A 24,791-nucleotide genomic window follows, 5' to 3' on the forward strand; every position below is an offset into this window, starting at 1 on the left:
GCAAAGGAGAATGTAGATACAAGGTCCAGAGCCCCCCCAGTGACAGGCGTCCTCACTAGGGCTTGCATGACGGCTCCACAGTCATCTACACCCAGGATTCTTCTGGCTCTGCTGCCCTCGGATCACAGTCCAAGGCCGCAGGAATTCCGGCTATGAGGTCAGCATGCCACCCAGCTCATGTTAGTCACTTGTCCTCACTGGGACAAAATATTGGAGCAAATCAACTTCCAGAAGGAAAGAATTGTTTTGGCTCACTTTCTGATGTCTTAGTCCGTTAGTGCTGGCTCACAAGCAACTAGGAATGCATGCTCCCTTGGACTAAGTATTCCATTCTCTCATTTAAAGACTGGGAGTCAGGAGGTGGGGAGACAATGCTGCAGGTAGAACATGCTTTTAGGACTGTGACAAGCAGAGACATCATGGCACAAGGACATGGCAGAGGAAACTAACCTCGCAGCAGCTAGGAAGCAGAGGGAAAGAAAGGGGAAAGAGACAAAACACTGCCTTCAAGCCCCCCCCAAAACCCAGTGACCACTTCTTTCAGGTAGATCCCACCTCCTAGCTCTGATCACCCAACTGTGAAATCTATCGGTGAATGAACCCATCTACTACATCAGAGCTCTCAGGTTCCAATGCCCTTCCGAAGCTCCATCTCTGGACATCGATGCCTTAGGGATAAAGCCTTCAGCTCAGGAGCATTTTTGAGGAGCCCTTCAGAGCCATGACATGGCAGAGAGATAAAAGGAAAAATAGAAAGCGCAACTGTGTTTCTTAAGAAGAATTCTCTCAGGGGGTGAGGAGTTGGCTCAGTGAGTAAAATGCTTGTCATACAAACATGAGGTCCAGAGTTTGTTTCCCCAACACACATGTAAAAGTGAAGCACAGCAGTGCACACCTGTAATCCCAGCACTGGGAAGGAGAGATGGGAAGATGCCTAGGGCTTGCTGGCCAGATAATCTAGTGGAATCAGTGAGCTCTAGTGAGCTCCAGCTGAGATCCTGTCTAAAACCTTTTAAAAAACAAGGTGGTAAAGATGATTCTTGACATTGACTTCTGACCTCCATACATACTGGTGCACACACATGAACATACACACATGCAGACGTGCACATACACATGCAAAAAAAAAAAAGAAATATAAAGCTTAAAAGAATTCAGAAGTCACATGCACATTTTCAACTATTGGCCCCATGTTAGAAACCACCCTCAGCTGGCTTCCAGGGAAGATGGGAAATGAAATCTCTCTTCTGAGTAAGGCCACCATCTTCGTTCATTTCTTTGTGGATGGAGCTTCTCCAAGTTGAGCAGTGAGGTGCTCCTTGTTCTGGAACTCTGGGTGCCCAGCTGCCCATCAGGGAAACCTGCCTGAGTTTCACCCTGCAGACCTCCCCCACAGACTCTGTTATCAGTCATCATGGCCAGAGTCTGCTTGTCACGTCCCAGAAATGCAGCTCCCAATCTATCTAGAATCTATTCTGTCTTCTCTTTGAGAACGGCTTGGAATAAGATATCAAGTCATTTTCCCCCTGTCAAGTCACAATGCTTGACATTGGCTGTGTGAGACACTGTTGAGAAGGGTTCAGGGGCCAAGTTGATTATCAGGGACACCATGCATCCCTGATAGACTTCTGCTTACTGCTTGATCAATTTCATTTTGTAAATTATAGGCTGCATAACTGAGGTCTGACTCACCCCACTATTAATCAAACTGACTTAACTCTTCAGAAACGAAGACTCATTTCAGCGTGAGCTTAAGCTAAATCACAAATGAGCTTTAAAGCAATGATAGACTCACACAGGAATGAATGAATTCATTTGCGAGGGTTTCACCCAACATCTAAGTGCAATATAATTTTATCAAAAAAAAATATATAGAGAATCTCTTTGGAAAAGAAACGATGAGCCTTGGTTCAAGGGGAGTGGACCCGTGTAGAAGGAGAGGCAGGGAGGACAATGAGGGACCTTCGTCCTGCGTTGATCGCCTGGTGCTGCCATGATAAAGCCTCAGGCAGGGTAGCTGAGAAACAGGAATACAGTTCTGCATGCTGGAAGCCCGGCATGCCTGCGGGCTGCGTCTCTCAGAGTCTCCCCTCAGCGTCTGGGAGTTCCCTTCTCTCTCGGTCTTCTTTGTCTGTCCCTTGCACACATACGCTTTTGGATTTCATGGGTATGTGTCTGGTTGGATGGGAACTCGGGCTTGTGACCTGGTTTAGCTTTAATCACCTTTAACATGTAAGTGAAATGTTCTCAATTAGCATATGAAAACCTAAAAATTGTACAAATAGGAGCAATCTGATGTCTTGACATGCATCTGTGACATAATGTTTGTATCCTATTCAACAGATTTTTCTTCAAAAAAAAAATCAGAACCTCAGGGCTGGAAGAATGTCTCACTGGATAAGACAGGACCTGAGACAGCCTATGATCAATTCAATTTAATTCTCAGTGTTCATGTAAAAGCTGGGTGGGGTTACACACACCTGTGATCCCTGTCGTGAGGGCAGGGGAGATAGGAGACTCTCAAGGGCTCACAGATCAACAAATCTGACAGAAAAAGATAAACAAAATGGGGCAGCTCAAGGTTCAATGAGAGACTCGATCTCAAGGAAATAACCCAAAGTGCAATAGAAGGACACCTGACATTCTCCTCTGACTTACACACACACACGCACGCACACGCATACCACCACCAGCTCATCACACACACTACACTCACACACACAAAAGGATCAGGAGTTTAAGGTCATCATCTGACTACACAGCATGTTGCAGGCTAGTCCCCCATCTCTAAAACACAAATTACAAAATCATCATTTCAAGAAAGAAAACAAAGAGGACTAGAGAGATGGCTCAGCAGTTAAAGCACTTGCCTTGCAAAGCCTAACATCCGGGTTTTGACTCCCCAGTACCCATGTAGAGCCAGATGCACAGAGCGGCGCATGTATCTGGAGGCTCTAGCCACTCCCATTCTCTCTGTCTCTCTTCTCTCTATCTCCCTCTGCTTGCAAATAAATAAATAAAAATATTTTTAAAAAAAAGGAAAAATAAGCCAGGTGTGGTGGTGCACGCCTTTAATCCAAGCACTTGGGAGGTAGAGGTAGGAGGATTATCATGAGTTCAAGGCCACCCTGAGACTACATAGTGAATTCCAGGTCAGCCTGAGCTCTAGTGAGCCCCTACCTTGAAAAACCAAAAAAAAAAAAAAAAAGGAAAAATACCCACCCACCCCCACTCACCTCACAGCTCTCGAGCTCTTACAGTGCCCTGACAACATGTTCTGTATTAGGAACTGTTTATTAAAGAAGACAGACATGGGTTCCAAAACCACAAAATATTTCCCTGGATTTATGTCCTGCTTTTTTTCTCAGCCACATCTTAGTGCCCTTTTGGTCAAGTGGGAAAAGTTGAAGCATTCTCATTAGCAAGTGACGGGGAACAGAATATGGACCACACCGGTGAGCCCGGTGACTCAATCACTAAGCTCTACACTCGGCTTGGAACGCTTTCCTTGTTTACCACTACAAGAGATGGTGGAACGAGCAGTTCTGCTTCGCTCCCATTTGGTGACTATAGTGCAGAGAAAGCCAACTGATTCCAGTGCATTTCGCCTGCAGATGTGTTATAGCTTATCCATCCATTTCTTCCCAATTGAACTAACATTTCACAAATCACAAGACTGCACACAAAACTACAGAATGGTGGCTTCTCTTTGAGAGTCGTAACTTGATGAACTAAACTCGTAGCTATGGAAGACCATGTTGGCCAGAGTGGGGAGCACCTCATGTGAGGGGCAAGTGCTTCATTCCTGATGCACCTGGCACTGGCCCATGTCCCCAACATACCCCCCACCATGCCTCGATGCCAGCTCTCTCTGATACCTGTCCGTATGCCTTCCTCCTGCAGTACACCTCTGCTCTCACCTATGATGGGGTAAAGGTGATGGCTGAAGCTTTCCAGAGCTTGCGGAGGCAGAGGATTGATATCTCACGCCGAGGAAATGCTGGGGACTGTCTGGCTAACCCAGCTGTGCCCTGGGGCCAGGGGATTGACATCCAGAGAGCCCTACAGCAGGTAAGGCATCCTGGCGACGGGCTCCCATCTCTTAAGGGGGTGGGAGAACCGACTAGGGGAATCATCATGGAATTCAGGCAGAACAGAACTTTTTAAGATAAAGAGAGTGACTGGAGTTGGTAACAAACAGCATGGTTTGTGGCTCTTGGCAAATGCATGAAACCTTGCATGGAACTTAGAAAGAAACCAAAGAGGGCTGGAGAGATGGCTTGGTGGCTAAGGCGTTTGCCTGCAAAGCCAAAGGTCCCCGGTTCGATTCTCCAGGACCCACATAAGCCAGATGCACAAGGTGATGTAGGCATCTGGAGTTCGTTTGCAGAGGCTGGATGCCCTGGCGCGCCCATTTTTTCTCTCTCTTCTTCTTTCTCTCTCTCTCAAATAAATAAAATATATTTTAAAAAGAAACAAACAAACAAAAGAATTGTAATGTGGAAGGGTCATCATTCTGTGTAGCATAAAATCTGCATTTTCGGTCAAGGGATTACGCTGGAAAGGAGCAGCCATTGAGTTCCGTGTACGCAGGGTGACACTGAGCACTGCCAGCAGTGGCCCAAACACTGCCTCATCCCTTTGTTCCCTCCACACATCCCATGAAAGCACCCCCAGCACCACCTACCTGCCTGTTTTGCATCCTGCATTGCAATCAGCACGTGTGTTTGCACGTAGATGGTGCAGGAACAAGACTGGAAATGTTCATGCCCACTCCATCTGATGCAAAGGACTCGGGGGCAGACTCCAGACCCCACAGGGAAGAGAACCAACATCCAGTTAGTGATGTCTCTGTCGGCTGCGGAAGCAGGAGGAGACGGGCACATGTGGGCGTATGTTTAACATCCCTGCATTAGAAGATTCTGGGGACTTTCCTACTGCTTTAACACTCTTGGAGATCTTAGAAGTCTCTGGAAGATTCTAGAAGCACCTCAAGCCTAGGCTGCGGGGATCTTGGGCTTCTGAGGCCTCCTAATGGTGAGCTGTACTCTGGGATGGACAGCTGTGCTCACGCCAGAGGAATGCCACCGCACCAGCCACCATGGGGAACTCACAGCCCACCCTCCCCAGCCAATGGAGCTGCCTGGGAAAAGGCCAGCTCTACTCTTAAGGCACTTTTGGATGGGAGAGATGTGTGAGCAGAATGGGCTGCAACTGGATTTCTAAACACATATCTGCGTGGCTCAGGCAACTTCTACAAGCTGGCCAGGAAGGACCCACATGGCCCTGATGAAGTGTCCTGTGTGGAGACTTCTGGAATGAGACAACAGAAGCCCTGCTAAACACAGCAGTAAACCCCAAGGAAGACCTCCGCAGAATTTCTCTCCACCCCCACCATCTCTGTTCAGAGTGGCCCCCACGTCACCAGGCAGAAACAACAGATGCCAGGCAGTGTCCAGAATGATGACCGGAGGGCCAGCGCCTGTCCTCCGCTCATTTAGAATGCTCTACCAGACTGACAGTCGAGACAGATTCTGTTTGCAATGGGAGGCTGGTTGCAGATGGTCCGGGGACTTGCCCTTGGCTGCATTTCCTGCCTAGCTCCTGTGCTTTGCCGTCTTAATGACGTCCCTGGAAGCAGATTCTGACGCCAGGGTGACAGGGATGAAGCCCAGGAGGCAATGTGGAGTGACAGAAGGGCTCTGAACTAGGAGGCAGGAGGGCAAGCGCTCCAAGTCTCTCTCCACGGACCTCCTTGTCTGTTTTGAGGACAATGAAGACACTGGACAGACAGCACCCAAGTGCTGGTTGACTCTAAGGATTCAAAGTTCCCAGGTCTCAGGAGCCAGAGACAGGAGGATTGCTACCTCCATGCGAGCCTAGGCTCTATAGAGTGTTCTAGAAAGAAAGTAAAGAGAAACTCCATAAGCAGGACTTTTTTCCCTTCTGGTTAAATTCGCACCCATCATTTCCTGTTTCAGTTACCATGTTAAGAAAATGACCTCTCATTTTGTTTTGAAGTTGGGACACGCATGTGTCCTCCTTTCATCAGCAGCTCCCGGAGAGTTCACTGTGTGCTCTGGCTGGAGTTCAACCATGGGGGACAGTAAAAGAAGGCATGTCCTCGCCGGGCGTGGGGGCGCACGCCTTTAACCCCAGCACTCGGGAGGCAGAGGTAGGAGGATCGCCATGAGTTCAAGACCACCCTGAAACTACATAGTGAATTCCAGGTCAGCCTGGAGCAGAGTGAGACCTTACCTCTGGAAAAATAAAAACAGGCACATCGTGACCACAGGTGATTCCCTTGTGTCTCTAAGGAAAGAAAACAACCCAGCCCAGTGTTCTATCATGATCGCCTATTCAAAATTGACTCCTTTTCAAATCTACAGAAAGCATATGGAATCAAGAGTTTATTGCTGGAAGAGACCTTAGAGACTATGACTATCGTTTTCCTCAAGTTCACGCATGAAACAGCAGACTTAGAATGCCAGGGACAACTCCAGGGTTGCCTGGCTGCCTAACTACCAAGGCTGAGCCAGACCCCTGCCCGCGGGTCCCCAAGCTTCCCATGGCAAGCCTACCGTACTGTCCTGGGATGTCCGTCTTGGGACTTTCTACCGAGCCATGGCTGCCCTCTAACCATTATATACCTTCTAGACCCACCGCTTGACACGGGTGTGCCAGCAAGGGGGCAACTGCTACCAGAGCCTGGGTAACTCTCAATGGCATCAGCCCTCAGAACACAGCGTGCTTGGAGCTCGTGTGTGTGTGTAGCCCCAAACCCTGGCCTTCAGGTTCCACGGGGCAGAGGACTTAGCTCTCTCTGGTGCCAGTCAGTGCCAGTCTCTGAGTCAACTGAAGCCAAGTACAGCCTTCCTGGAAGGCTGGCGTGCAGGACTCAGATTCTACAAGAAATGCCAGTAACAGCTGGGATGTATTATGGACTGGCATGCAAGGCCCCAAGCATTCACGAGTATTACTTAATTGAGCCTTCACTATCATTCCACAGGAAGCTAGCTTTATTACACGTCAGATGGAGAAACTGAGTTTCAGGGAGGTCAGCAAACTTCCTAAACCCATACTTTCACTCATGGTGACATTTACCTTGACATGTCATTCAGTACATTTGACTGATTTCCATCCTCAAAGGGTCAGCCCAGCAGGGGAGACCCAGAGCTGTGACCCAGTCCCCTCAAGCAATAGCTGTCTTCCTCCCTCACCCACTGTAATTGCCCAAGGACAGGCTGTAGGTGATTAGTCCGGCCCACCTGCCACCCTACGAGCTGTTCAGAGCAATGAGGAGCCCTCTTCCTGGAAGCCCTCAGCTCGCAAGAAGAGGATGCCACATACCCACTTCTAGTTGGCCGCCAACACCCATTTTCCAAGCAAAGCTCTTAACGTGGGGGAGATCCTGAGTCCAGAGCTCTTTCTCTTTTCTGGAGCTCTCCTCCATCTCTCCCTCTCCCCTGGGCAGCTTTCTGGGTCCAATGAGGAGAGAAGGAAGTTGACGTCAATAATCACAAACATCCCTCACTTGTAGAACAGCAGGCAGGCTCCCAAACCTCCACCTAGCCCTCCCCCCATGTTTTTCTGAATGAAGAAATCTGATGAGTAAAGTGAATCAACCTCTCTCTCCCTCCCTCTCCCTCCCTCCCTCTCTCTCTCTCTCTCTCTCTCTCTCTCTCTCTCTCTCTCTCTCTCTCTCTCTCTCTCTCGTTCTCTCACCATAGTGCAGTCTCTCATTTTTTACCACCCTTCAGGCAATATCTGATACCCGACTTGGCCTTTATCAATTATCCCATTAGGTCCAGTTTACTCACAATCCCCTTAGTCCTAAGGTTTCCACTTTTCCATGTTAAACCCTCTGACCCTCACCAGTTCCTGTCTTGTGTTAGGAACGGAACCCAATCTCTTGCACACCGAAGAACTCCACTGCGGTGATTGCTGGACCTATCACGGTTTGGCCCAGAAGCACAGCACTCCTGTGTCATAACAAGAGTCACTGAGTTGTGTTTCTCAACACAACTCAGTAGTGGAGACATTGAGCAGCACTCTCCGGGCAAGAAATTAAATGTTGCGCTTTAGCATCTCACCAGTGGCAGGCTCCAAGCTACCACCCACTTCCCTTTACAGGGAAAGCAAAGTTAATTATCCATCTTTTATGGAGGGAGTTGGCAGGTGCCAGGATGGTGCCGGGAGTTCCAGGAGAGTAAGCAAGAAGACATGTCTGGCTCCATGGGTCTGACCTCACTCACCATGGGGCGAGAAGTGAGGTGAGTGCCCAGGCTGTGGAACAGTGGACGAGGGACAGCAGGCCCAGAAGCCGGAGTTGCTGCGTCTTCCTCTGGGACCTGCCGTTAACGGTCTGGCCTGAGGCATTCTCTTGGCCTCTCTGAGTTCTGCCGTCATGGAATGGTAGCTCTCTGATGTCTCCTCTCCCGTTCTCCGCCTCAGTGATCAGGTGATTGTACATGGGAAGGGTCTTCAGTTGCCCCAGACTTCTCATGACTTCCTGTGCATCTTGGAGCCAACAGCTGTCAGCTCTGAGTCTCAGACACCTAGAAAATATAATAGAAACATCTTGCTCCTCTGTATTGAGGATTGTGTGAGCATCGAATTCAGCTTCTGGCTGGGGCAGTGCATGGAGACTTCTGAGCACGGGATCGTTGACCTTGCTAGAAACCGAGGAAGGCCTATGACTGCATCAGAGGCAACAGGCAACGTCCTCGTGTCTTTGTACTTGGAGTTTCCTGCTCTGAGACGGAGCCAGGGCCTTAGCGTGGGAGCCCTTTCCATTCTGTCACTCACTTCCCAGCACAATTGCAGCAATATCACTATCATCTAAATACCTCACACCCCAGATGACATTCTAAGCAGCTCATTTCTTTTAGAAGAAAACCAAAAAAGTGGGTTCAGTGAGGAGCCTATAGGTAGCCAGGGAGGCATGAACACAACACATCTGGAACTGCCCAGCAGGAGGTGAGGGCAGATGGGTAGCACACACCACGGTGCACATTGTCTGTGGGGCCTATTAAGCCTAGCACAGCCTTTCTGGCCCCTGTGTGAGAGGAAAAGGCAATATAAGATCAGGAGGTCTGGATTTGAGCACAATTTCCGCCTCTTATTCCTATTGCCTATCTCCCAGAGGTCTGAGCTATTCCATATAAATAAAGATTACAGCTCTAAGCAGCACATCTTGTGGGAGTCCTGTGAATATAAATGAAATATCTTATGCAAAAAGCTTCCTGCATATGTAATACTTGGGAAATAATGCCGGTATTAGAACTACTGATGACAACACGGACACCTCGTGTTTGATGAGCGCTCGCCGTCTGTCAAAGATAATTCATAAGGGCTGGAGAGATGGCTTAGCGGTTAAGCGCTTGCCTGTGAAGCCTAAGGACCCCGGTTCGAGGCTCGATTCTCCAGGTCCCATGTAAGCCAGATGCACAAGGGGGTGCACGTGTCTGGAGTTCATTTGCAGTGGCTGGAGGCCCTGGTGCACCCGTTTTCTCTGTCTCTATCTGCCTCTTTATCTCTCTGTCACTTTCGAATAAATAAAAATAATTTTTTAAAAAGATGATTCATAAAATATTTAATTTAACCCCTTAAAAATTAAGACATAGGCTGGGTGTGGTGGCACACGTCTTTAATCCCAGCACTCAGGAGGCAGAGGTAGGAGGATTACCATGAGTTTGAGGCCACTCTGAGACTCCATAGTGAATTCCAGGTCAGCCTGGGCTAGAGTGAGACCCTACCTCAAAAAAAAAAAAAAATTAAGACATAGAGGGATGGTGGCACACGCCTTTAATCCCAGCACTTGGGAGGCAGAGGTAAGAGGATTGCCATGAGTTTGAGGCCACCTTGAGACTACATAGTGAATTTCAGATCAGCCTGGGCTAGAGTGGGACCCTACCTTGAAAAAAGAGATAACTCTAATTGGTCCCATTGAACAAAGAACAGAGTCACAGGCAGATTATTCAATTTGTCATACTAATGCGCATACTGATGATGAGCCTAGTATTTGAGACTAGAGCCAAAATATAGGCTCTGTGCAATCAGATTGATCTACCGCTTAGCCATCGACTCTGTTTGACTTAATGCTGGCGCCCAGCAACACAGCAGCCTCGAACCTGATGTGAAAGGCGAGCTGAGGGTGGGGCAGGGATGAGCAGGGTGAGGAGAAGAAGCTTCCAGCAGACTGGAGTCGCTCCTTTCTGGCATCGTTGTGCCAGGATCCATGTTTCATTTTCTTCCTGAAAAGCAAGAAGCCTCCAGACTTTTCCAGAACAGGAGATTTCTCAAGCTTTTCGCTGAGAAAAGGAAAAGCTTGTTATATAATTTGCTGAGTGCTTTGAGCCTGTCATGATGTCCCTGTTGAGACTTCAAAGCAGAAGTGAGGGGGGGGTGGGTGAGCTTCAGTGCAGGTGAACACACACACACACACACACACACACACACACACACACACCTACTCTAATACCTCCTAAGACAGAAAAGCTGGTTAGTGTTCAGAAGATAAAGCCGTCCATGACTTCTCTGAAAATACTTGAGGTGGCAGTGGGGAATAAATGGTTCAGAGTCACAGGGCAGAATCTGTATTGGTAACAGAAGACATGTCACTGGGTCTTAGGCCTTTGGGACCTGAGGACATACAGTTACGTTCAGGGACTGATTTCATATTGTTGAGAAGATAATGATCTTAAATTTGGGGGGGGGGGAGAACTTGGATGAGATTTTATTTTTAGATATCTTGGTTAACTACCAAGTACCAGGCTCAGCCCTGAAGGTCAAGGACCCCACATTGACCACTTGAGCTTTCTTAAAAATATGGAGCCGTGAAAGTTCAAGTGGACTCATTCAAGAAGAAGAAATCCATGGATTTAGTCCTATAGAGCCCTGCAAAGCCTCATCTGTGCCAGTTCTTCATAGGTACATTATAGTTTCCATAACATGTTCTTATTAGCTGTGACATTCAAGGTAAGCATGTCGCCCGGCTGTAAATGGGGAAGCTGGGGTCAAATCCAGATCTTGAGAGTTGCAAATACTTGATCCCCTGGGTTCACTCGCCACACAAAACCTAAGGCATCAGTCAGAAGGCCGGCTTCCGGTCACAGTCTCCTCCTGACCCATCAGAGGTAGTCCCCGGTCCCTTTCCTCGAGGACTTTCTCAGTCTCTTTATCAAGCAAACAGAGTTTGATGGGGTGTTGATTAGGGATGGTACAAAGATTTTACATGAGTGTGCCTCATGACTCACTGCTAATGTTTGCTGAAAGTGATGACTGAGAAGGCCACTCAGGATCGGTGCCAGTTCCCGGGTAAGAGACTTGTGCTCTGTACTGATGCCGCCATGGGCAAAGGTGTGTGAAGCTTTCACATTCCAGCTATTCAGAGACCTCAATCCATGCAACATTTCTGGGTTCTGAGTTTTCACTCCCACCAAAAAAAGCAAAGAAATGCATTGGTGTCCCATGCTTAAAAATCCCAGTACTCGGGAAGTGGAGGCAGGAGGACCAGGCATTCAGGCCATTCTCAGCTACAGAGTGAGTTCAAGACCTTGTCTCAAATCAAAACAAAACAAAAAGAGTACATGGACAGAATTGCAACTTCTGAGTTCACTGTTGGATGGCTCACCATCGGCTCTTGTCTTCCAGGTGCGATTTGAAGGTTTGACAGGAAACGTGCAGTTTAATGAGAAAGGACGCAGGACCAACTACACCCTCCATGTGATCGAGATGAAGCATGATGGCATCCGAAAGGTAAGGGCCACCTTTGCTGGCATCAGCTACATGGAAGCGTGGGGTCGGGCTGGAGGAATGGCTTAGCAGTTAAGGCACTTGACTGCAAAGCCAAAAGACTCAGGCTCATTTTCCCAGGAACCATGTAGGGCAGATATGCAAGGTGGCACATGCATTTGGAATTCATCTGCAGCAGCTGGAGGCCCTGGCGCACCCCTTCTCCCCACCCCCTCTCAAATAAATATTTAATTTTAAAAAATAAAAATATAAAAGGTCCATGACTTCACATAACTCCTTCCTTTCCTTGTGCAAACAAAAGTCCTGGACCTGGAAAATGGAGTCCTGCACCACAGCTTGCTGGAGCCAGTTCCTGCTCTGGGGACTGCATTTGTTTTCACTCTCACTGAGCTGGTGTATTCAATACCAGTTTGCTGCATCTTGCTTGATTCTTTGAAACACAAAATACCTGCAGTCGTACCATGAAGACCAACCCTCCCCACCCTGTAAGTCAGTCACATGATGCCAGCTGCCACCTCGGCCCTGACGCAGACCATCGCTGCCATCACAGAAGGTTCTCTTGGACCACCCTGCAGACCCGGCTCCCCGACGTCCACCCCTCTGCTTGCCTGTGGACACACCTTCTACCTCCTAGCCCACTCCACCTCATCCCACCCACCACAGATGCATTATTTTCTCCTTGTTGCTGTGACAATTGCCACCAGAACTGGCTTAAAGCAGCACAAACCTTGCGGTTTGTAGGTAAAGCTGACCTAAACTCGAGGATCAGGCAGAGCTGGGGTCCATTCCATGGGTTTCTCTCCCTTGGCAGACTCTCGTGAGAGGCCACCCACATTCCTTGGCTTGCTTCTCTGTCTTTGGGCTCAGCCATACCCCATCCATCTGACTGTCTTCCACGGACGTACCTGGGAAAGGCCTGTTGCTTTGAAAGACTTGTGCAGCTGCGTGGTCCCTACCCATAGGGCCCAGGTCTACAGCCTCAAGCACTGCCTCAAGTCCCTTTCGCCACAGAGAGGACATGAACAGATGAGGAGAGGGATGTCTTCAGGAAGACATTATTCTGCCCACCACAGGCTCAAGTTCAGATGTCTCCTTTCTCATCTAGCCTTCTCCAATACAGGAGAAACCATCCTTGGCCTCCGGTGTTCCAACAGGACACCTGACCCCGCCAGGACACCACTGAACTGTCCCTCTCTACCCCAGCTGCCAGCGCACTTCCCGCCCTCTTCCTTGCATTGGAGCAGCTCCAGGGCCCCCCGAGTTCACCTCACTGCTGGCTGCCAGTGCACACCCCAGCCACTCCCCGAGATTGCGAGCGCCTCCAGGGCCCCCAAAGCCCATGTCCCACCTTCCCCAGACTAGGCTTCCGTCACCAGCTGTCACAGGCTGCGCACGTGCCTTAGTGTTTGAACAGGTACCAAACAAAGGCATCCTACTTAAATACGGCCACTGGGAATAAACTCCAGTTCTCAGCAAATTTTTGGCATGGACTTAGGTGTGAAAAATCTTTCCTTTTTTTTTTTTTTCTTTTTAATGGGCTGCTCCAGAATGAACCCAGGGCCTTGTGGGTCCCACCTGCCAGCCTTGTCATGATGAGGGTGCAAGGACCCTGTCTGGAGAGAAACTCTAGTGTGAATGATGGGTGCCCCTCCAGAGACAGCCTGAAGTATTGTCTTCTTCTTAATGGGACAAAATGCCTGGTGGCTGGGGGAACAGTTTGAGGGAGGAAGGGTGAATTTCCACTTACAGTTCCAGGCTTCCGCCCATCATGGCAGACGAGGCAATGGGGCAGGAGCCTGTCGCTTTCGGCCACAGTAAGTTAAGCCGAGAGTGAAGACTGGTACTCAGCCAGCTCTCCCCTCTTCATACGCTCCAGGAAGCCAGCCCACAAAATGTTGCTGCCAAAAGTCAACTTGGGTTTTCTGACCCGACTAGGCGAATGAAGATAAGGCCTCCCCGGTGTGCGCAGAGGCTCGCCTCCTCTACACAGTCCCTCCTCGGCAATTCCGGTTGTCGGGTTGCCAATCACTACAATCCGTCACACAGCGCAAGTCTGACCTCTTTGTGTGTGTGTGAGATTCTTCTAATTCCTGCCACTAGAGAAGATACTTGCTGGGGTACTTAACTCTAACGAGCCTCGATTTCCACACCTATAGAGTGCACACGTGTCATGTCTGGAAACTGCCACCTGCCTGTGGTACAGGGGTGTGTTTGGGAACCAATGCAGATGTCAGAGGCGCGACCTCAGAAGCAGAGGCCATTTGGAGATGAGTGCGCCTCTGCAAACAGAACTGCCTGGAAGCTTGGCTGAAATGCAGACGCCTGGGCTCCGGGCTCTGGAGAAAATAGTCAAGGCCCAGAACTGTGCCTGCGTCAAGAGCTCTCTCCTCAGGCCAAAGTGATTCCTGGTGCTGAGTGTGGAGAGAGGTGGCTTCAGGTGCAGACAGAGCAGGACAAAAGTCCCGCCTTGACTCTGCACTGGGTGCCTGGCCTTGAACAGTGATTTAACCTTCTGAAGCCTCCGTTACGTTGCCTTTAAAAGAGAAAGAGTGCTGGCAAGGTGTGGTGGCACATGCCTTAGTCCCAGCGCTTAGAAGGCAGAGGCAGGAGGATCTTCATGAGCTTGAGGCCAGTCTGAGCTACATAGTCAGACTCTGTTAAAAAATAAATAAATAAAATAAAGGAAGGGCTGGTGAAATAGATTATCGTGCTTTCAAATGTGTGTGCCTGCAAACCCTAATGGGCCACGTTCCATTTTTCAGTACCCGTGTAAACCCAGATGCACAAAATGGCACATGCAGCTATAGTTCATTTGCAGTGGCAAGAGGCCCTGGCACACCCATGCATCCACCCCTTCTCTCTCTCTCATACACACACACACACACACACACACACACACACACGCAAATAAAAGTAAAAATAGGGCTGGAGAGATGGCTTAGCGGTTAAGTGCTTGCCTGTGAAGCCTAAGGACCCTAGTTCGAGGCTCGGTTCCCCAGGTCCCACGTTAGCCAGATTCACAAGGGGGCGCACGTGTCTGGAGTTCGTTTGCAGAGGCTGGAAGCCCTGGCGCGCCCATTCTCTCTCTCTCCCTCTATCTGTCTTTCTCTCTGTGTCTGTTGCTCTCAAATAAATAAATAAATAATTTTAAAGTAAAAATAAGAGGGAGGGAGAAGTGTAGGATTAAATGAGACAATTCCTATACTTCTAGAGTAGAAGCTCAAGGAAGAAACACCCACCATGCCGTGGACATTTGAATCCATGTTTATCAGCATTTTAAACTTCCTTCTTATAGGCATAAAGATAAAGCAGGCTTTTAGTTTGAGTGGAAGCCCATAGAATGGATAACTAAGCACACAGAACTAACAGAATAGCCTTAAAATCCACAAGCAAGTGGCTGTATTTGATTTTATTTTTCCAATCGCCTTCCTGTTTTTTAAACTAATATTCCACTGACTCAATCTCCTCTTAGAACGAGGGCTTAATCGTTCTTTGTTTACATGGGATCTGACTTCTAGAAAATGGATTCTTGCACATCTGTGCCTCTGGGCCTGTGACTCAATCAACCTGCCAGCAAAGTAATTTCTCAGATTTTTAATGGTGACCTAGTTGTGCTGGTTTTGGGGACACTGCATGGCCTCACATGGCCTGCTGTGTGTGATAAGAAGGAGCCACTGCTTCCTGGCTCAGGACTTCTGAGAAACTCCTGTTCCTAAGTGTATGCTGCTCAACTACCAGGATGTTTAGAGCTTTGCTTGTTGGAATTGGCACTGTCTTTGCTGACATTAAGCCATACCATGTCCCACGTAGAGATATCAATTCTCAGCAGGGACTGACTTAGGGATTTCTCTGAACAAATTTCTCACTCAGATAGAAGCACCTGGTGATTTACCATTTTTTTTGTTTGTTTATTTTTATTTACTTATTTGAGAGCAACAGACAGACAGAGAGAAAGAGGGAGAGAGACAGAGACAGAGAGAATGGGTGCACCAGGGCCTCCAGCCACTGCAAACTAACTCCAGATGCATGCGCCCCCTAGTGCATCTGACTAACATGGGTCCTGGGGAATTGAGCCTCAAACCAGGGTCCTTAGGCTTCACAGGCAAGTGCTTAACAGCTAAGCCATCGCTCCAGCCCCCGTGATTGACCATCTTCACCCAGTGATCGAGTGCCTGGGTTTTGAACTTACTTGTTGACATTTCCTCGTTTCAACTTGATTTACCCTATCCTGAGCTTGCTATTGACAGTTCTGGCCCTGCATATAACTCGACTGGAAAGAGAATAAAGACCACAGGGAACCAAACTTCTGCTGTATCACAAGTGATCTGACATCATGAAGAAGCCTTAACTCTCCACTCCACATACCCTCTGAGAAGTCCGAAGTCCTTGCTCTCCAACTTTGACCATACCGACTCGCGTTAGTCTAAGGCCCAATCCAATGACTTATCCATGTCCACGGACCCACCAGGGGCCCACGCCCCAGCCGCCGGCTTCCTCGCTGCCCTGGGTCCTACTGTCATCTGTGCCCGTGGTCCTCTCACAAGGTCATTTTCCACTCTCAAGAACCAGAATGCGAGTTTCAAATATACAGCAAACTATACTGTTTCCCTGCTTAAAACTTTTCACTGGCTATCTGTCTCCAGGGAAATACAGCCTATCTCCTTGTCCTTCAGAGCCTGGGCTGTCATCTCTTGCTCCTTTAGCGTGAGCTTGTTTCTCTGGATCCACATCTGCATTGTCCACCACCACCCCAACCCCTGCTTTGGCATATCAGATTCACCACTTCCTCTTCCTTGGGACATTCACAGTCCCTGACGCTTCACCTGACATTCTATACCACCATATCTTCAGATGTTGGTTCCTCCTTGCCATTCAGGACTCAACTCAAATGAATGACCTTGGAGAGACTGTTCCTGGCCATGCTAATTGAAGTGGCCCTCATCCAGCATAATCATTAATTCACCTTACTTTTTACATACTACTTATCCCTTCAAATATACAGTTGTTCATTGGATCATCAAAACTGAGATTGGAAATCTTTATAGTTACCCACCACTTGTCTGTATACAGTCTGTGAGCTAGCAATATTTACATTTCAAAAAACAATTGAAATAATTTTTTTAAATGACTATGGGGCTGGAAAAATGGCTTAGCACCTAAGGCACTTGCCTGCAAAGCCAGAGGACCCAGATTTGATTCCCCAGGAGCCATGTAAGCCAGATGCACAAGGTGGTGCATGCTTCTGACTTGATTTTCAGTGGCTGAAGGCCCTGGCATTCCCATTCTCCCCCCACCCTCTCTCAAATAAATAAAATAAACAATTTGGTTTTTTTTATAAAACATTACTATGTGGGGCTGAGGAGATGGCTCAGTGAGATAAGTACTTTCCAAACATTTAAAATTTTGGCACTAGCCAGGCGTGGTGTCACATGCCTTTAATCCCAGCCCTCGGGAGGCAGAGGCAGGAAGATCACTGTGAGTTCGAGGCTACCCTGAGACTACATAGTGGATTTCAGGTCACCCTGAGCTCGAGTGAGACCCTACCTCGAAAAACCAAACAAAAACAAAATTGGCATGGTGGGCACTGGGGAGGAAGAGATAGGAGGGATTGCTGGTTAGTCTGGGCAAATCAAAAAGCTCCAGGTTCTATAAGAGACACAGTCTCAGAAACTAAATGGAAGGCAGGAGAGATGGCCCAACAGTAAAGGCACTTGCATTCAAAATCTTACAGTCTGGTAGCCCTAGTACAATTGCCTAGTACCCACCCTGGTACCCACATAAAGAAAGTTGCACAAAGTAGTGCATGCCTCTGGAGTTTATTTGCAGTGGCAAGAGGGTCTCTTGCCCCTGGGATACCCATATTTATTCTCTCTCTCTCTCCTTGCAAATAAATACATAAAAATTAAAACAAATAATGTGAAGCCCAAATGAGGAGGGCACCTGATGTTCAGCTCTGGCCTGCACACACCCTGCACACACACATGTACCTGTCCACATACATGAGTACATACCATACATATGTGAACATACATTCACACATGCACACCATACACATATACATACATGGTAAAGAAACACTACTTTGTGGCTTTTAAAAGATAAAATTTGAGAGGTTGTAGACATCTTACTAATTAAAGGTGCCTGCTTTAAAGTTGAAACGTATGCCCGTCTATAGAGTTTTCTGGAAGACAATCATGCTATTCTGCTTATCGATGGTTATTTCCATATCATGACTGAGGTAGGTGGGGCAGTAGTGGTAGGAACTGTATGGCCCATAAAGCTGAAAATGTGTCTTATCTGGCACTTTAAGACCTTCCAACCCCAGATCTGGATATGTACTTTCCCCTACCCCTTTCCTTTATCTCTTAATCTCATCTCTCAAACCATTTTCAGCTGCTACAACAGAGTACCACAGATGAACCAATTTATAAAGAAAGGAAATTTGTGTCTCTCATATCTGGAGGCTGGGAAGTCCAGGATCCAGATTGTGTTACCTGGTGAGATCTCTTCCTACCACACACATGGTGAAGAGCATCGCATGTTTGCACAAAGCCATTCTTGTAATACTCAATCAGCCACACAACAAACAGCAATCCAGTGACAAGGGTAGAGTCCCCGAAACCTGATCACCTCCTCAAGGCTCCAATCTCCTCATATGTTACAGTGGTAGTTAAATTTCGACAGGAGTTTGCTGGGTGGGGGGACACCAATCACATAGCCTGTCTCTAAAATCAGAGACCCTGTTCGCGTTGTGTGTGACATCCTCAGTGCCTAGGCTCTGCCGACCCATGGTATGTCCGTCACATAGATGGCACTTTAATAAATGAGTGGGCAGTTCACTAAATGTTTCTGGCACATCAAAGAGCATAGGTCTTTGCCTCATATTTTTATAAATCTGCCAGCAAATCAGAAAAAAATGGCAGCTAATAAGTTCAATGCAATATCACCTTGAGCAGAACTCATATAAAGTTGTATGTGCACTGATTAACTTCATTCCTTTAAGTGTGCTAGTTTACATAACCCTGGGTGCTGCAAAGGGTGACCTGACATCTCCACTGTTTAAAGCGGGACAAGTTTGTCTCCAGTTTCGTCAGTGACAAGGTGTTCCCCAGAGGGCTCTGGTTGAGATTGTCTACCTGGGTCTGTCTAGCTGTCAACATTTAGCAAGCAGATGAGAAGGAAGAAAATGAAAAATTGGCTGAAGAGTTGGTATGTTTGTGGGGTAGGGGGGAGTCACGCTAAAGGAGAGGCACATCACTTTCCTGCTATTCCTTGACCAAAACACAATCATTTGGGCCAACCTGATGCAAAGCATGCTGGGAAATATAGTTCTGGCTAAGTAGCCACTTCTCACCAGCCTCTCTGCACAATGGAAGGCACGTAAGACTACTGGGTATTCAGCTAGCCATCTTTCCCCATCATGTGATTTGCTTTGTTTTAAAAAAATCTGATTATTGCAATGGGTCTCACTTTGGGGTCAAGGGACTGTGGCTTCAAAGACAGTCTTGAGATAACAATGTATAAATGTATAAATTCAACTTGGGGATGACAAGACCAATTGAAGTGCTACTATCATCTTTTTTAACTTCATCCAAATATCTGATTGATCATCTAGATTCATTTCCCTATACTCCTTTCAATCCTTTCAAGCTAGATGAGAAATAGGAGATCAAAACTTATAACTGGCCCCAGGAGAAGACCTCTCCCTGGCAGAATTGTTTAAATCTGTCAGAACAGTGGGTCCCAATCTTTACCAAACTACTCACTGATTTACTTTCAAACAGAATCAAAGTCCCTCATGTCCTTAGCAGATCATCAAAGTCCTTTGTGATTTTCCAACCCATGTCCCAAAGAAGAGAAGGTGCTCTCATCTCCAAACCCTCCTGCCTCTCCAGAGACCCTTGCCAGTTCTCTTTGCATCAAACTGCGAAGCCAGATTTCTTAGTCCACTGGCTCACATGAGAGTAAGCCTGAGCTTTGGCACCCAGGAGTCTCTACTGACCCTGGAAATAGCATGCCTTACTTTTGTATGAGACAGCTAGCTTGCTTATAATATTTAACTAGTATGCTAGTTTTTTATATGAATATAGCTATTAATCAGCCATGCTCGACAATATTTTGTATTGATCCTAATTTCACATTAGGGCTACAATACTAGATTTGAAGGCCCTCTAACAACTAAAGCTTTCCTCTAAATTATTAAAGTCTGACCTTCATCGAATCATCTTATTTTTTTTTCACTACTACATTTTAGTGCAGTGTTTTATGGTTGTTTTTGAAGCATTTATTTTGGGACACTGTATATAAAGAAGGATTGGACTGTCACATTGTATGGAAATGCTCTAAAATGGATGCATCTTCTGGAGATTGCTAATGCTCAGTAGCAGACTGAGGACCGAAACGTGTTATAGTGTAGAAAAGCATCAGCCTTCAACAAGGCATCACTAATGAATGCCATGCACCTTAACCTGAACTTTGAGCTGTACCCGTCATTTTGTTCATTAACTCACTCAGCCTCCCAGCACCCACATCCCTTCTATAGATCAGAAACTGGGAACCATAACCTGTGCAAGTTACAGTCATTAGGAATACCAAGCTCTAATCCAGATCTGTTTGAAGCCAAACCAACCTCTTGGCCACGGAATGCCTCTTTCAAAAAATTGGTATTCTTAAATATTTTCTTTCCTTTTTCCTCTCCTTCTTTCTTCCTTTCTTATTTATTTATTTATTTATTTGACAGAGAAAGAGAGAAAAAGAGAGAGAGAATGGATGCACCAAGGCCTGCAATCACTGCAAACAAACTCCAGGTGTGTGTGCCCCCTTGTGCCTCTGGCTAACGTGGGTCCTAGGGAATCGAACCTGGGTCCTTTGGCTTTGCAAGCAAATGCCTTAACCTCTAAGACATCCCTCCAGCCCTCAAAAAATACTTCTTAATACACTGTAGATGTTTCAAGCCCAAGAGCACAGTGTCCTCTCCAGTGGGCACTACACCAGGGTCCTATTTTCCTTGCCCCAAGAGATTTGGGCCCAGCCCCTCCCCACCCCCTCCTGCTGTCCCCTTGTGCACACACACACACACACACACACACACACACACACACAAGGTACAACACCTGAACTCCTCAGGCCACTCACTGTCACTTCTTGGGTTTCATATACGTGTGTTCTTCATGTCCCCAAATAGCATTCTCGGGACAAAGACACTCTCTCAGACATCTTTGTGTCTCTCCCAATCCTGCTACACACCACTAAGTAATGTTTTAGCTCAGAGCCTTGCACACAACAGGGATTCAGTAAGTACCTGCAGGAAGACCTTGACAATGAGTCAGGATCACTACCCTGCTGGTATTTAGAACATTAATGTTGTTTAACCTTTGGTACTACTATATGTCCCAGCATGCTTGGAAGAAAAAGAGAAATAAATACAGGATAAATTGACTTTCCTGGGAAGTTAAGTTGAGGTGCGAACATGCAGGGAAGATAATGTGGGCTGGGGTGATGACTCAGCAGTTAAAAGTATATACACAAGCCTGATGACTGGAGTCCAGATCCCCCCAAACCCAGGTAAAGCTGGACACAACAGCAAATGAATCTGTAATCCCTGCTCACAACTTCCATGGGCATGATGGGAAGAGGAGTAAGAAGTATCTCAGAAGATTGCAGGCAAGCCAGCCTGGTATGCACAACAGCAAACCTCAAGAGAATGCCTGCCTCTCTTCGTGAAAGAAAACATAAGATGGAAAAGTGAGGAATGGGGGCTGGAGAGATGGCTTAGCAGTTAAGCACTTGCCTGTGAAGCCTAAGGACCCCGGTTCGAGGCTCGGTTCCCCAGGTCCCACGTTACCCAGATGCACAAGGAGGCGCACGCATCTGGAGTTCGTTTGCAGAGGCTGGAAGCCCTGGCGCGCCCATTCTCTCTCTCTTCCTCTATCTGTCTTTCTCTCTGTGTCTGTTGCTCTCAAATAAATAAATAAATAAATAATTTTTTTAAAAAGTGAGGAATGGCACTCCAGGGTTGTCCTTGAACCTGCACATGTGAGCTGTGGCACACACCATGCACACACACACACACACACACACACGCACACACGCACACACAGAATAAAATGGCTCCAACTACTCAGATGAGCTTAGGGAAAGAAAAGACTAATAGGCACAGGCAAAAGGGGTTTGGTCCTGGGAACAACCGTAGAGAATTAAATCCCCACAGCCCTGGCTACACTAGACACTTTAGCTGCATAAAAATTTAAATTCTAGGGCTGGAGGGATGGCTTTGTGGTTAAAGTGTTTGCCTGCAAAGCCAAATGACCCGGGTTCGATTCCCCAGGACCCACCCACGCTAGCCAGATGCACAAGGAAGCACACACATGTGCAGTTTGTTTGCAGTGGTTGGAGACCCTGGCACGCCCTCTCTCTCTCTCTCTCTCTCTCTCTCTCTCTCTCTCTCTCTCCCTTTCTCTCTCTCTCTCTCTCTCTTTCTCTCTCTCTCTCTCCCTCCCTCTTTTTATGTCAAATAAGCATTTTTTAAAAATTTAAATTCCAATTCTACCAGAGTATTGCTCTGTGACGATGTCCACTGTGGGTAGGGTGGGGCCTGGGAAATAGCTTGATGTTTCTCTCTGTAATACCCCAGAGGCTGGCACACACAATACTTTATGCCATTGTACCCAGCTGTATTGTTACCATTATGTGTCCTGAGAATCTGTGCCCACCTTACATCTCTGCCTTTTTCTCACTGATAGATTGGTTACTGGAATGAAGATGATAAGTTTGTGCCCGCAGCCACTGATGCCCAAGCTGGTGGGGACAACTCAAGCGTTCAGAATAGAACCTACATTGTCACCACAATCCTTGTGAGCACTGCTTCCTCGAGGCCACCTGGGGTGACTAAGCATGGGTACTGCCATAGCAAGTAGAGCTGGGCATAGAGCAAGTAGAGCTGGGCATAGATTCATACGGTTGGCATCCCAGCCCTGGGGAGGCTGAGGTGGGGGAGAGAAGTTACAGAGAAGCCTGGACTACATAATGAGACCCTGTCTCTGAAGAGAAAAATGAAGGGAGAAGGAGAGGAAGGAAGGGAAGGGGAGGAGGGAGGGAGGAAAGAAATGATAATACAAGAAAAAAAAAGAGTAGAAAAAGGAATGCCCTTTAGGAGTTTTTGCCCACCTTCTCTTAGATTCACTCTTTCCTGTATCCTGGAGTAAGCCAGGTATATTCTTGAGAGCCTCCTTCCCCACATATGAAGCCCCAGGGTGATCCTAACCTGAGCTGCTGTTCACGCCACCTCTCTCAGTGGAAGCCTCTTGCACAGCAAGTACACAGAGAAGACACCACTGTGGTTTTCAGTCATTCACGAAAGAGCTGGAACCAATCCTCAGGGTCAGCTTTTCCTCCTCCCAGCGGCATCTACGTATGTCTATAAGAACATCATTTGAGGGCTGGAGAGATAGCTTAGCAGTAAGGCACTTGCCTGCGAAGCCTAATGACCCATGTTCAATTTCCCAGATCCCACATAAGCCAGACACACAAGGTGATAGACGCACAAGGTCACACATGCGCACAAGATGGACACGTGTCTGGAGTTTGACGACAGTGGCTTCAGGCTCTAACATACCATTTCTCTCTCTCTCTCTCTCTCTCTCTCTCTCTCTCAAACGCGCACACACACACACACACACACACACACACACACACACATACAACTTTCTTGTCTCACTCTCACTCTCTCTTATAAAAATACAGGCTAGTCTGGTGGGCTTACATCAAAAACGAAAAGTCGTAGACCATATCTTGATGTTTAAAGATTCATATTTAAGCAACCTTTTTCTCCTGACCATCAGCAGTTCTAATAAGATGGGAGAGGAAGTTCAGGGGATGTCTTAAGAGGCCAGGGAGGATTCCAGTGTTGACAGTTGCGGGAGGGAGGAAGCCTTGTCACGCTAATGCCCTCCCACCACGGGTGAGCCCACAACCCAGCCGCTCACCACCCATCTCTCCACCAGGAAGACCCGTACGTGATGCTGAAGAAGAATGCCAACCAGTTTGAGGGCAACGATCGCTACGAAGGCTACTGCGTGGAGCTGGCCGCTGAGATCGCCAAGCATGTGGGTTACTCCTACCGTCTAGAGATCGTCAGTGATGGGAAGTACGGAGCCCGCGACCCCGACACGAAGGCCTGGAACGGCATGGTTGGAGAGCTGGTCTACGGGGTAAGTGGCTCCCGGTGCACCACCGGAGAGCACGGAGAGAGGGACTGGAACTCATCTGCTGGCTGGTTGACTCTGCCCGTAAAATATACCCTCACGTGGAGTACTTAGTCACGTCGGCTGATCGGCCTGACGTGGGGATGGCGTGGCTCCGAGTCCAGCTTCGCCAGGTGGATTGCCACACCCTACTCAAAGTCACTGGTCCCTCTGGTTTGAGATGTGTCGGCATCCAACCCAACTTTCTAGTCACATTCCTACAGTGCCTCTCCTTCAGCCTCTGCTCATCCGCACCATCCTCTCTCTCTCTTAGCCGGGCCCCCCTGCCATTCTCTCCCTCTTACTCCTCCTCCAACACCTGTGTCCAAATTTGCTTTTCCAAGTTCTCCTTTCCTCCTCCCGTAACAGGTGTGACTTCCCTTCCAACCATTTTTTGCTTCCTGTTGTACCACTTCCTTTCTGCTTCCTTTGTGGGGTGCTATGCCTGGGAGCGTGGTCACGTGAAGGGCAGGGCTGAGTCTTCCCCCCACCTTCATAGCACAATTCTGGAAACCCTTCAGTAAGGTAAAGCAGCAGTGAGAGGGCACCGAACAGCCCGCGTTGTTCTCTCTACTTAGGGACTTACTGGTCACACTGGGGCAGAAGAGACAAAAGAGCAATAAAAGACTACATAGACTCCAGGAGTCTAACTTACAAGGTTCGTATAAGAGAAAACAAGATAGGATGATTTCCAGCCCTAGGAAAATGTCTAGAAAATGCAAGGTGGCCATGTTCAAGTAAGAGAGAGAGCCATCCTAGGCGTTTCTAAAGATGGTCGAGGCAGTCAGGTAG

The 24,791-nt window shown here is 47.8% G+C and overlaps 1 protein-coding gene across 3 annotated transcripts in view; it reads left to right on the top strand.

The window, feature by feature from the left end:
• Gria1 (glutamate ionotropic receptor AMPA type subunit 1) overlaps positions 1 to 24,791 on the top strand; it is a 325,559-nt gene that overhangs the window by 203,118 nt on the left and 97,650 nt on the right. For all 3 annotated transcript variants that reach the window (XM_004666536.2, XM_045151919.1, XM_004666535.2), the window contains exons 7-10: positions 3,904 to 4,071; positions 11,656 to 11,760; positions 22,500 to 22,610; positions 23,760 to 23,966. In XM_004666536.2, coding sequence (XP_004666593.2) covers positions 3,904 to 4,071; positions 11,656 to 11,760; positions 22,500 to 22,610; positions 23,760 to 23,966 — 591 coding nt within the window. The remainder of the gene's footprint in view (positions 1 to 3,903; positions 4,072 to 11,655; positions 11,761 to 22,499; positions 22,611 to 23,759; positions 23,967 to 24,791) is intronic.

This window comes from Jaculus jaculus, chromosome 6, assembly GCF_020740685.1.
Source record: "Jaculus jaculus isolate mJacJac1 chromosome 6, mJacJac1.mat.Y.cur, whole genome shotgun sequence".
Taxonomy (NCBI): Eukaryota; Metazoa; Chordata; class Mammalia; order Rodentia; family Dipodidae; genus Jaculus; species Jaculus jaculus.